This window comes from Panthera uncia, chromosome C2, assembly GCF_023721935.1.
Source record: "Panthera uncia isolate 11264 chromosome C2, Puncia_PCG_1.0, whole genome shotgun sequence".
NCBI lineage: Eukaryota > Metazoa > Chordata > Mammalia > Carnivora > Felidae > Panthera > Panthera uncia.
In genome coordinates this window covers 91,707,741-91,721,758 of record NC_064810.1, presented here as the reverse complement: position 1 = coordinate 91,721,758, position 14,018 = coordinate 91,707,741, and the positions used below count along the sequence as shown (strand labels likewise).

The 14,018-nt window shown below is 43.2% G+C and overlaps 1 protein-coding gene across 4 annotated transcripts in view; it reads left to right on the top strand.

Moving 5' to 3' along the window:
• Positions 1-14,018, top strand: part of FNDC3B (fibronectin type III domain containing 3B) — a 363,910-nt gene that overhangs the window by 290,900 nt on the left and 58,992 nt on the right. For all 4 annotated transcript variants that reach the window (XM_049629594.1, XM_049629593.1, XM_049629595.1 and 1 more), the window contains 4 exons: positions 7,920-8,044; positions 9,520-9,694; positions 11,534-11,620; positions 13,011-13,149. In XM_049629594.1, the coding sequence (XP_049485551.1) occupies positions 7,920-8,044; positions 9,520-9,694; positions 11,534-11,620; positions 13,011-13,149 (526 nt within the window). The remainder of the gene's footprint in view (positions 1-7,919; positions 8,045-9,519; positions 9,695-11,533; positions 11,621-13,010; positions 13,150-14,018) is intronic.

Here is a 14,018-nt window from a genome sequence, read left to right as displayed (position 1 = left end):
CCCCTTTTCTTACCCGTGAAAGTAACTCTGTGCCAGTGTGCTCAAAATGAAAGAGCCATCACTGAGGGGAGAGTGAGGTTTGGCACGAGGAACCTTTGAATCCACCCAGATGTGGAGCGTCTCTACCCCCTGTTAGGAACCCCTCCTTATATATGGTTATGCTGAACGCATACACGCTCTTTTATTTCTCAAGCCAACATTTATCTTTGATGTTGCCTAGGGCCGGCCAGTGCTGGCACGACTTCTAAATATAGACGTACTAGCAGACTAAATCTTTGAGGCTGGCAGTAGTTCAGTTGGCCAGCGCAACTTTATTTTTTATTTGATTTATCGTTGCCATTTTTGACAGGTTGGACTATGCTGTTACAGGGAGTGCCCAGCCCCAGAATCATTCGGCCCAGGTCTCGATCCAGCAGCCCTGGGCCACGAGCACATGACAACCGATAACCAAGTTCATGTAACTTCTTTAGCAGGCAGTTAGTTACCAAACCTGGTAAGAGCAGCTCAGCTCCGGAAGGCAGTGGGTGCGGCTGTGAAAGAACCTGTGAGACAAGGAGGTCGATGGAAAGAGGCCTAAGGTTAAGAAACATGAGGAAGAGTTCTCATGACCAGAGGGAGGTGGTTCCCCATGGATTCTAACGCCCTTGTGGTGGCCGCTCTGATTTCCTTGTGCCAAGAATCAAGCTGTCTTAAAGAGGAACAGGAAGGATCTTTTCCAATCTATTAATTAGAAGGCAATTGAAAATATCAGCCAACTTCAGCTAGTAGTGCCAGTGTGGGGAATACAGGCTCCCAGGGTTGTTAGTGCCAGACTAATTGGAAATGTTAGCCAAAGCAACCACATTCCCCACAGTCTCCAGAATTACTCTTGGCAGAAAAATACTGTAGCCCGAATTAATTGAGTTAGGCATAAGTTATATGTATAGGATCAGCCGTGGATGTGTTAAATAAGCTCTTTTTAATGGGAAACCAACCCATTTAGAGGATTCATCTTCCCAAGTACTGAGGGCAGCTTTATGAAGACACGGAAATTAATAAAGAAGGAAAAGTGACTTGAAAAAATAGTTGTTTTCAGTCTTTTAGTTACATAGTTCTACAAATTAAGAGTTACTTTTAAACATATTTTAACCTTAAAAATCAGTTGCATTTTATGAAATGGATCAAATGCCTTTTATTTAGCAGTTTTTAAATAAGCAGACCCATCTGTAAATGGACATCTCTACTGGAACTTTATTCCATTATGGGTTTGTGAACAGATACCACAGAGAGGTGGAAACCTAGTACCACGTGGTGGTAATCTGAAAGGTTTTTTAATTTGTTCACTCCAGTAGCTTTAGGCTACACCATACCTGAACCATCCCCAAAAGACTGTTGCATGTCTATATTTTAAAATGTGTCCAGGGTGCCTGCGTGGCTCAGTTGGTTAAGTGTCCAACTCTTGATTTTGCCTCGGGTCATGATCTCACAGTTCCTGAGATTGAGCCCCGTGTCGGGCTTAGTTCTGACAGCGCAGAGCCTGCTTGGGATTTTGTCTCTCCCCCTCTCTCTGCCCCTTCCCTGCTTGCACTCTCTCTCTCTCTTCTCTCTCTCTCAAAAATAAATAAATCAACTTAAAAAAAATCTCCCAACGTTTCTCTACAGCGTTTGGGATAGTATTAAAAATCTTACGTCAGTCTAAAATATAACGCTGTACGGTGTAGTAACCGCATTGCCCTTGCCTAACAATTTGGGTTGACTTTATCATCTAGGAATCTGGTTACAGTTTTAGCTGCCACAAAAATTCTTAAAATCTTTTCAGAGGCCTTACTTTGTTGGATGGCTTTGAGGAAAAAAGGCATGTACCAAGTGCATACAGAAAATAGAACCCTTTATTCAGTCAAACATTTGGGTTCTAGCACGCACCTTCCACTCCCTTACCTCCTAGCTATTTATGGCATGAGGGGAATTTATGAAAGTTCTGAGAAACATCATACTATTAAACATATATGGACATCAAAATAGATGAGTGCATAACACTCATATCACAAGTTCATAATATCGCATAACAGATTACCTCAAAACTGGATGGCTTAAAACAATTACTTTCTTAGGCTCATGCGTTCTCAGTTGGGAATTTGAACCAGGCACTGGGGGAATGAAGTATGTGTTCCACAATTTCTGGAGCTTCAGCTGGACAGAGAGGCTCATTGATTGGGATCTGGAATCTTCTGGTGGAGTCTTGACTCGCTAGTGGTCACTGCTGGCTTGGATGGAACGTCATCTGGGGCTCCCTTGCAACATGGCAGCCCCAGAGGAGTCAGAGTTGCGAAAAATGAGTCTTCTGGGGAAAAGACAGAAGCTTTATCACCTCTTCAGACCTAGCTTTGGAAGTCACACAGCTTCATTTCCACTCTATTCTGTCAGTAGCAAGCGCGTCACGATGGCACAAGCCCACTCAAATTCGAGGGAAAGGACCGTAGACTTTCTTAGTCATGCAAAACCATTCAAAACCTTCTTTTCCCCTTGTCTTTGTATAGCACATACAGTGTTTCAGGTACTGAGTCCTAAGATCGTCAGATACAAGGGCACAGACTTTGAAGGGCAAAGTCTTGTTCCTACCTCTGCTTCTCTTCCAAGTGTCCTGGGAAGAGGGAGAAGGAAGGCAGATATGTACCCGGGGATGCAGTGGTAGGTAGGACGGCACTCATCCTGGCACCCGGTACAGTTCTGGTAGCCCAGAGGGTGTGGCTTGGGGGCGCTCAAACACTGCTCTTCTCAGTTAATAGATGGAAGACATCACCGCCTGCTCCCTTACTGGTAAGGACAGGGAACCCGTGAGATGAACAGTATTCCTGCCACAGGTGTCACCCTTGAAAAGCAGGACCATGTGTCCTTTTCCCTTGGGCGACTCACACGAGGTCAGCAAAATATTTAATCTGGGGGAGGAGATAATTAAGAAATATGTTACGATTTTATTAGCTATAAAATTTAAAATTTTAAAACTACAAATTAGAAAAAAATGGAAAAATATTTAAGTAAATAGTAAAAGGGCAGAAGAAAGATCAAAAAGGATAAAAGAGACTATGTTCCTTAAAATATTTAAAGCCTTTTACATTTATAATTTATCTCCAAATTTTATCTTGCAGAATGAAAGATTTCAGAAGGCACGTCCTTTCCCCCACTCCTCCCAGTGGCTAGGGGAGTATCTTTGTCCCTGAGGTTATTAACACATCTTGAAAAGAACATTTCCAAGGGTGAACCATTCTCTGCTGTTTAGCCACATAGGAGTCCACGTTTTCCATGTTCCTCTATGCTTCCTTCTCTTATCCCTGCCCGTTCACAGTCTGGCATAATGTTGGAGGCTATTGACAGTTGACATTCTTCACAAGTTAGCAGGAACCTTATAGGACCTAGAAGAACATCTGGACTCTGATTATTATTAGGACTTGTAACCAAATGTGTGACCTTTCTAAAAAGTGAGTGCTCTAAGAATTCTGAGTGTTACAAGACTGACACTTTGCCCAAAGATGGTGCCTCTCTTCGGTATGTGAGTCTAAACGGAAAAGAGACACTTGCTCACCCAGGATGAGACAGAGAAGATGTCCTGTGAATATCTGCCAGGTGAGCTCGGTGGTGAAGAGAGGTGCAGTGGTGCAGGGCATGGGCTGCCTACGACATGCTCGAGGGAATGGGGAGTAAGCCGATTCAGTGGGGTCTCGAATGTAGATAATATGCAATGTACTTCAGTTTCATCGGTAATAAAGAGGAGGTGAGGCAAAACTGAGCAGCTCGGGCCCAGGGAAGGGCTGATTTGACATATTCTGTGTACACACACCAGCTTGCTGGCCTTCTGGAGAGCAGTTGTGACCGGGAATGGAAGACAAGCGCCCTGCGCCCCGCCCCCTAGGAAACAGTTCCATTTGTCTCAAGGCCATGGATGCCGATTGGGTGCTCTCAGGTGGGGTCTGGGTGTGGGATGATGATAGATTAACAAGAACTGTGGATCAGGTTGTATGAGAAGAACACTCATACAGAAATAGGAAGGTTGCTAATGCCACACCCCATGCCCACTTTGAGTGTCTTAATCAGCACAGAGTGGGTTTGTGCTCCAAAATTCCTTCACATCTAGTACAGATGAATCTTGTCCTTGAACTCAGTTGCGCTATAGAAACCTGCATTGGGGCATGCCCAGGATTCTGAAATGGAAACAAGCCAGGGAACCCTGAAAATATGCCCCTTTTGGTTTGTGGACACAAACCAAAGTAGAAAGTCAGGCCAGAAGGTGGCTAGCGATCGTATCGCATCGTGTCAAATATAGCTTAGTGCCTAGATCTGTTCTAGAATAATGAAGGGTGTGGGCTTGAAGCCTCCTTTCTGCTCTTTGTCTAATTGGAGTGAAGTTTTCTTTCCTTGCTCAGAGCAGGAACTTAATTGCTCCTCTTGGGGCGGTTCTGATCCTGTTTGCTCACATGCTGCATGATCTCCCACAGGCAGAGAATCGGGTACTGGTAGCAGACACGTGCCAGCCCTTCCCTGTAGACCAGCCACCACCCAGGCCCCGGCTCTTCCTCTTCCTCTGTGTGACACAAGACAAGGCCAGGGCCCCTGAGGTCCCTACTGCCTGTGTCTGATCAGATTATTGACAATAGACCTAAAAAGTGACTAGAGCTACTCCTTTCTGTCAGGACCGTGTTTTAGTAGGGAACTTCAGACAAGGCTGACTTGAAATGATTAAAAGTAAGCTTCCAAGCAAAGCTAGTGTATCTCCGTAATCTTGTGTAGTTTAAATTAGGTTTTATTAGAAAGGGTCTGTGTTCCAGAGATCATAATCTCTCAGAACCATTTGGAGCCACACTACCTATAAAATATCAAAGTTATGACTTTCCATCTGTAAAACTTCCCTAACAGTGATGCTTAGACATATCTAATTTCTGATAAACAACGATAAACATCCACATTACCACCCCTATCAGTTCATCTGAATCTCTGTGTTCTAAAGCATTATCTTTTTTTTTTTTTTTCTTAAACCCTATTCATTTCTGTCAACAAAAAGAGCTGGGTAATATTTTATTCACAAATGCTGTTTGCAACGTGGCCTCCTTCTTGGTTTCCAGACAGATTCTCCACATCACCTGTACCTTTGGACATGTTCTTCCTCCAGAGCCCAAGCCCCGGAGCTCTCTGAGAGCCTGGCACAGTCTGTCCCAGAAGACCACGGGGATGCTGTCTCCCATGGCATTCTCCAGCTTCGCTGGCTAACCTCTCAGCTGTAGTTCGCTTTTGCTTTGCAACAGCTTGTGTGAATATCAATTTTTTCTTCCCAGATATCCCTTTTATATTAAACTCCGTGTCATACATGAGTATTTCCTTTTACTCAAAAGCTTCTCTCATGTTTGAAGTACTTTATTCACCTACTTTCCCTTATTTTTGCTTATTCTCAATGACTTCTAAACATTTACCAGTGAGCCTCACTTCCTTCATTCTGTGAACTATGTGTACTCTTACCCCTTCGGACTCTACAGATAGTGTTTCTAAAACTTGTTTCTAAGGTTCCAGCAACTCTGGGTCTTCTACAGGTTGTTAAGGACCACGCACATAGTAGCACATCTTGAAAGGTGGAAAATTTGGTGTCCTCTATCTAAACAAGTTGGAGTTTATTTAGCAATTGTGCCTGATACTGAAGCAGGAAAAAAAAAAATGTTAGCAACATAGGGAAAACGTCTTGAAGGCTACAGAATGCCTCTTCTAATTCTTTAGTGAGCCGCAGTGCTGTGGCCCTTTAAAAGAAAAGTCTAGTCCCCATCATCCATCTTTCCCATTCTTTTTTCTCATTTAAGCCGCAGACAGTCCGGCTTTTACCATATTAAAGCAAATCAACCTAGTAAGGAACAGACTGGCTTTTATTTACTGGCTATAGTTCTAAGCACCAGAAATGGGCAAAGGAGACCAAACAAAGAAATAGGAAAAATGAGGCATTGAAAGGGAGCCAGCATCGGGGTTTGGAAGACATGAGGCTTCCGTGGCGGCAGGATGTGCCTTTCTTGCACTGTTTACTCTGAGCTCAGAAATAGAGGAGGAAAGAAGGTAGATCACACTACAGCTCAAAGTGGATACAAAACATACCAGGGTGTGCAAGGAGTGTAATCAGACACTGGATGTAATTATGCAAATGTATGTATGAACGGTTTTTCTATGAATACATCGTCTGCAGCAACCTTAACACTCAAGGTTAAAGTAAGCATAAGGGCATGATGGGCCAGCCACGCAGTGACTTTGCACAAGTAGCAGCTGAAAAATGTTATGCCTTACTGTTTGCATCTGAATGTACTTTGAAACCTTGATAATATGAACTTTGAATCTTAAAGATTAATAGGACTTCCACTCCCTTCCTGGAAAGGGCATCACCTTGCTCGGGGAGGGGAGGCTGGGGAATTAAGTCTGAGGATGAACGTGCCAGGGTTGTTTTTTAATCTGTTCACCCTCGTGACACTTCAAGCTAGTTGTATGTTTATTTTATTTTTAATTAAACTTCACCTGGAATGTGTTTCAGTGGTAAGCATTTGGAGGCCCGCTTCGAGGAAGGAAATGCTTAAATTTGCTTAGGAGGAAAATGTGCTTTCATCTTTCTTTATAAAATAAATCGAGAACTTCAAACATTTCTGAGGGCCCTGGGCCCAACCGTCTGATTAGAATGCTAAGATCCATTCAGTGTTAGCATGTAAAAGGTTTTCTTTGTGTGAACATAGATAAAATGCCGTGGATTATAGGTATGAAATATTTGTTCTACTATATGGCTGATATGAGGATTCCATGCCTGAGCATGGGTCAGGGCAGTTAAGTTTTTTTCTTTTAAGTCTATTAAGACAACCTACTGGAGTGTTTTCGTTTTACTTCAAAGAATTTGAAGCATCATGGAAGACTACAAAGGCATTAAATATATATTTCCAGCCTCATAAGAAACTTAAGAGTAGCGATAACACATAGAAGTGAATTCAGCCATTGTTCCACATGCTTATCGGACTTTCAACTCTGCAAGCAGCGATTGAGCTCTCTGATTGTCCAAAACACTGTTACAAGGGAAGCAGATATGGGCAAGAGGATTCAAAGGCATATGAACCATATTTAGGGATCAGTGAGAAATAGCTCACCATTGCAGGAACGCAAGTGTTCAAGAGTCGGGGGGCAAAGTGGGAAAGGAGAGGGCTGGGGAGGGCTTTTCTAGCCACACCAAGCTGCATAGACAGATCTTAGGTGCTATGTGTCTCCAGAACTGTCGATCCCCGCAGTGAGGGCAGACTTGCTCTTGGTTGGTCAGATTGGGCACTTTGACCAACCCAAGTGAGGAAGATCTTAGAAAAGGTGCGTTGGGGTCCCTGGGTGGCTCAGTCAGTTAAGTGTCCAACTTTGGCTCAGGTCATGTCTTAAAGTTTGTGGGTTCGAGCCCTGTGTCGGGCACTATGCTGACAGCTCAGAGCCTGGAGCCTGCTTCAGATGCTGTGTCTCCCTCTCTCTCTCTGCTCCTCCCCCACCCACACTCTGTCTGTGTCTCTCAAAAATGAATAAATGTTAAAAAGAAGGAAGGAAGGAAGGAAGGAAGGAAGGAAGGAAGGAAGGAAAGAAAGAAAGACGGAAGAAATGGTGCATTGCCTCGTACCTGAGAGAACCTTTTTTATTTTGTTAACCAAAGCCACTTTAGAAGGACCACAAGTACAATGTGTTACTTGTCTCAGTTACAGCCTCTTCTGTAGTGTTTCATGTTAAGGATGACATTTCATTGTCATGTGCTTTATGTACAAAGGAACACACCCCTAGAAGCTTTCCTTCTGCTGGTTTTGTTCATCCAAACCAGGAAATGAAACAATTGTTCAAAATGCCTTCCTCATTTTCCTACTGTATGCTTTGTTTTTAATCGTGTACGTTGTTGTACTGTTTTCTTTTAGGGAAAAAGAAACAGCGGTTTCAGACAGTGCTTCTTTGGAAGTCAGAAGCACTGCAAGTTGACAAAGCTTTGTCCGGCCATGGGGTACACGTTCAGGCTGGCTGCTCGGAATGACATTGGCACCAGGTAGGATATTCCCTCGCCCTCATGCCGTTAAACGTTCCGTGTGGTGATTCAGTGTCTTCCTCTCATGTTGCTGGAAGGCATGAAGACATCCACCGCCTCCACACTGGACCGATTTGAGATTTTCCTAGAGGGAATCGAATGAGAGGGTAGAAGGCTTCCCCGGAGGTGAGGAGTGCTGCTGTGTGGCCTCTGTGTGGTCTCACACGCTGTAATGCAAAGGCCCCACTAGGGGTCTCTGAGAGCCAAGATGAAGGCAGCAGTTTAGGTTTTGAAAGAAATACCTCTTAAGGCGTTGTTTTTTTTCAGAACACGCGCTGTTTCCTTTCATCACTTTAGCAAGCTACTTGTTCAGCTGCCTTTTCCAGTTGTATCTGAGGTTGCCTGATAGAGAGAAAGGGGTGCTGGGCCAGCCATTGTCGTCAAGCCCTGGCAGATACTCACAGCATTGGAGAAAACCTGGACCAGCCAGGGCACCACAGCTTGCCTCCAGGCTGCGGAAGAAAGGCAAGAGCAGGTGTCCAGTGGAGCGTCTGTGGATTAAAGACGCTTTGAAAAGGCCATATTTCAATTGCACTTCCTGGGTAACTCTTGATTAAGGGAAAAATCCTTCGTCTTTCATCACTGCTCATTGAAAATCTTAAAGGTTCAGCACATCATTGGTCCCCAAGCTTTTTTCCAGCCTCAAGAACATCACAAGGTTTTACAGCCCTCTCTCCCCACCCGTGATAGCTGTTGCATTTTTAGAGTCTACTAGTTGAAAAAGTCATAATGATAAAGGCTTCAAGAGTTTGTAAGTGAATTGGAAGCACCCACAAACTTTCAAAAAATAGCCCCGTCTGTATTTGTAAAACATGTATTTCATCAGCAGACAATTATCTGTGCTCACACTGATTTGAAGGTTCCTTGGTAGCTGTGGGTCATAGCTTAGTAACACTGCACAGTGTTGTGCTTTCTGCTGGGTGCTTTCAGGGAAATCAATTCTTAAATATATTGTCCTGTGATGTGGTGTGCCTTTTTTAGTAGCAGAGTGAAGTGGGGAATCAGGCAGACCGAGAGTTGGGGTAGGGGATATCACATAAAGGATACTTGCCTTCCTTTGTTTGCTGAATCTGTCATGCCCCAGCCTTTCCAACCCAAGCAAGTCGGGCAGTAGGTAGGCTCATCCTTCCTCTTTTAAAATGCCAAGATTCCTGGAGCACCTGGGTGGCTCAGTCGGTTGAGCGTCCGACTTTGGCTCAGGTCGTGATCTCACAGCTCCTGAGTTCGAGCCCCGCATTGGGCTCTGTGCTGACGGCTCAGAGCCTGCAGCCTGCTTCGGATTCTGTGTCTCCCTCTCTCTCTTCCCCTCCCCTGCTAGCCCTCTGTCTCTCTTTCTCTCAAAAATAAATAAACTTAAAAAAAAAATTTTTTTTTTAAATGCCAAGACTCCTCACATGTTCCTAAATGTGCGTCTTACCGGGTTTCTCTCTCTGTAGTGGTTATAGCCAAGAGGTGGTATGTTACACGTTAGGAAACATCCCTCAGATGCCCTCTGCACCAAGACTTGTTCGAGCTGGAGTCACATGGGTCACGTTGCAGTGGAATAAACCAGAAGGTTGTTCACCTGAGGAAGTGGTCACCTACACCTTGGAAATCCAGGAGGATGAAAACGTAAGCTTTGTAGATTTTGTACCCTTGCGTGTGTTTTGTGTAAGTCACGTTGTCGTTAACATAACAGGACACCATCAAACTATGTTCAAATTACGTTTGGTTCAAAACCAAAGTCTCAATACCTACCACTACCATCACCGGCAGCAACCTGTCCTTCCCACAGTCATCCCTGTCTCAGTGACATTCCTGTCCTTTTGTTCGGGGAAGCCAGAAAATTCGGAGTTGTCCTTGAACCTATCTGTATAATCAGTCGGCAAATCCTTTTCAATCTTGCTTCAAAAATCAACCAGAAATCTGGCCATTTCTTAGTATCTAAGGCTACTATCCTTTCGCAAGCCACCATTGTCTCATCCCTGAATAATTGCAGTGGTCTCTAAGTATTTTCCCTACCCTCCTCCTTCTCATGCTATAGTCTGTTTTCCACACAAAGCCTGAGTGATCTGTTCAATAGAGTAGATACTGTCGATGTTCTGTCTAGAACCCTTCCTATCTCTGGGCCTTCACCTCAGAGCCCTTACAATGCCTATAAGGTTCTTTGCTATAGGATTTTTCTTTAATGTCCTTGTTTCTGCCCTTGTGTGTTTGAACGCAAGAGCAAGCCCTAGCCTCAGGGCCTTTGCAGTTTCTATGCCCTGTAGCTAGAAGGCCCTTCCACTTACCTTTGACTCTTTTCCCTCATTTCCTTGAGGATCTCTTCTCTCACACGTCTTCTGTGGAGAGCCCTCCCCTGGCCGCCTTGTATAACAGTACTATCCAGTAGAACTTTCCACAGTGATGGAAATGTTCTGTGGTTTGTGCTATCCAATAAAGGTAGTGCCTAGTCACACATGATGATTGAGCTCTTGAAATATGGCTGTGGGGCCAAGGAACTGAATTTTCAACTGTATTTAGTTTAAATTTAAAGACCCCACGTGGCTGCTTTAGTTAACCTGCACAGCTATAGAGTAGCACCTCACTAGATCCGCCCCTCGGTCTTTTGACCCAACTTGATATTTTGGGCCACAGCACTTAATACCGCATAAAATGCTTCATAGTTAGATCCGTTTCATTTTTTAATCACTTTGTCTACCTGGCATGTAAGTTTCTTGTGGGCAAGGCTTTGCTCTTGGACAGTGCTGAACCCCTAGAACGTGGAAGGAAGCCTGATGCGTAGAAGGTGCTCGGTGATATTTAATGATTGAGTGGATGGACGGATGATTGAGAATACAGTTGGATGAATTCAGTACATTCAGCTTTTAGTGGGATATTTATCCTCTTAAAAGGATCATGCCTTTCCCATCCCAGGTGTCCTTTCTTCCTTGGCCAGAAGAGGACACTGTGTGGTCAGAAACCTCAGCCTCTGTGTATCACATAGCCCATTGCAGCTGGACAGCGAAGACCGCAAAAGAAGAGGCTTTTTTGATAATAACGTTAAATACGTATTTTTAAAATGTACACTGCTTTGTCACATAGTACTACTTGGTGGCTTAATTCTTTATTGAAAATACTTATTGAGGAACCTTTCCTCTGTAAGGAAAGCATATGGTGGCATCCATTCCAAAGCAAATTTACATCCTCTCAAAGAGAGAGCATTGTTCTCATTCATGTTGCTATTAGCCTCACAAGAAAGTTCTACAGACCCAGCAGAACCTACAATGAAACAAGATTATTTTTTTTACTTGAAGCTGGAGCACGGTACACAGCACCGTGGACTCCGGCTCCCCTTTCTGCCGTAGCCGCCAGACAGACCTCTGGCAGCCGGTGGTGATGGAAAGAGGCGATAGAAACATCCCATACACAAAAGTATTTAATGCCCAGATTTCATGATACTGATGTCTCTTTCTGGCTTTGTTTTTGCAGGATAACCTTTTCCACCCAAAATACACTGGAGAGGATTTAACCTGTACTGTGAAAAATCTCAAAAGAAGCACACAGTATAAATTCAGGGTGAGTCAATCATTTTGGTACCTGAACTGCTTAAAAAAAGAAGCAGTTGCATGTTTTACCCATTTACCATTTCAAACGGACTCTGTCCGTTAAGAAAATTTTTAAGTTCCCTGCACTTTACATTTTTAAAGTGACACAAAATGCACACCATACTTTAATTTTAAACCCTAGTTTTGAGAGAGAAAGCTACTGTCGTGTGCTGTAACAAATTACATTACAGCATGGCCAGATGCCCTCACCCAGGAGCACCCAAACTGAATGCTCAGTGCACCTGTCTCTCCCCCACTTTTTGATGTTTCTCCTTTTTATTAGATTTCTCTTTCACTCTTCCTCTTCCTTTGCTCTTCTGCCCATTTCTTTCCTTTTGTCTTCCATTACCCACTCCCTGCCTACTTAGGCTTTGCTTTGATGGTTAACAACCACTGTTAATATGACCATAGGACTTTGTGTTGTAACGAGAAACAAAGCTTTGCAACTGATAAGAGAGGAAAAAAAGCAGAGATATACCTGAGTGGCTCAGCTGGTAGTGCATCCGATTTAGGCTCAGGTCATGATCTCGCGGTTCATGAGTTCAAGTCCCACGTCAGGCTCTGTGCTGACAGCTCAGAGCCTGGAGCCTGCTCCGGATTCTGTGTCTTCCTCTCTCTCTCTGCCCCTCCTCCTGCTCTGTCTCTCTCTCTCCAAAATAAACATTTAGAAAATAGAGAGAGAGGAAAAGCAGTAGATAGCATCCTTTGCCATGGCACCCTTTATTGATCCATGCACAGCACTGGGTTTTCTGATAGGACTGTGTGCGGTTTGGAGAGAGAAATTTATCTTTTGATTCCACCCTTCCTTCTCTGATTTGGAGGCCAAATGATGTAGCTTGGCATGTAGTAGTCATTCAGTAAACAGTTGTTAGATCACCAAGTGAAGTGTGTGACTATTTGAGGAAAATGACAGTTTCTGATATTTAACAAACGCTTGCTATTTGGTGCCATGAGAACATAGGTAGGTATACTGCTAGCATTTCTCCACAAGGTGGCATTGCCCTACTCTAAAATAAGTAAGGTTATTTTTACCTGCTTTCCCCTCCCCCAATTTCTTCCTACAAAACAATAAGAACTAGGTGGTAACATACTGGTTTTATGTCTTCTTGAAAGGGTAAAAAATGTCTTTAGCTACGACCCACCTTAGTGTTTTACTTGTAATTGTCAATAGCTAACTGTACAGAAAATAAGCACCCCATAAAGGAAATAACTTGTAAATCAGTTGTTTGAGATTGAGAGAGAGGAGAAATGTCTGTCTGTGTGAATTTACAGATGCCTTGATCTTGCCTTGGTAAAAAGTTGCCATTTCTTCAATACATGACATCTAAAGCATGTTCATATTTTTTTCCGTGGTGTTATAGCTGACTGCTTCTAATGTGGAAGGGAAGAGTTGTCCAAGTGAAGTGCTGGTGTGTACGACGAGTCCTGACAGGCCCGGACCCCCCACAAGACCCCTCATCAAAGGACCAGTTACATCTCATGGCTTTAGTGTCAAATGGGGTATGTTTTGCTACCATTGCTGTTGCTTGTTTTTGATAGATTTTTAAAAACTGATTTCAGTGGTGACAAACCGGAATAAGAAATAAGAGGTATTATTTGTGGGGATTTTACAGATTTGGAATATATGTATGAGAAACATTCAGAGAATTCCACTGGAATTGTCCATTTTACGAGCATTTTACTTTACGATTTTTCCTGTATTGTTTTGCCTCCTATACTTTCATTACTGATTTGAATGTAGTAATCTCTGAATATGTATTCATTCTTCAGTAACTTGCCCTTAACAATGGTAGTGATATTTAATGTGAAAAATGGATTTATAAAATTAATATTGAGAATAAATTTCAAACTTTAGGTATGTCATCTTAAGTAAATTTTGACATACAGAATGTTCAAGTTAAGAACTAGGAAAACTTTCGTTTTTGTTGTTTGTGTGTAACCAGAAGTTTTGAACTTCAGGAATTTTTCTTTTTTCTTTTTTTAAATGTTTATTTATTTTTGAAAGAGAGAGAGCACCCATGAGTGAGGGAGGGGCAGAGTCAGAGGGAGGCAAGAGAATCTGAAGCAGGCTCCGGGCTGTCCCAAAGCCCAACATGGAGGTCGAACTCAAGAACTATGAGATCATGACCTGAGCCGAAGTCAGATGTTCAACCAACTGAGCCATCCAGGGGTGCACCCCACTTCAGGAATTTTTCCTGTTGAAGTTCATTAAATGGTGTTTGAGGGTATCTGGTGGAAGGATATTCTGGCTCACCTCTGCAGCTCGGATTATTTCAATGAAGTGAATGCCTTTAGAATGTTATAAAGATTTGCAATTATATGTAAAACTGCTGGGATGTGTATAATTATCACTAATGTGTCATAATAGT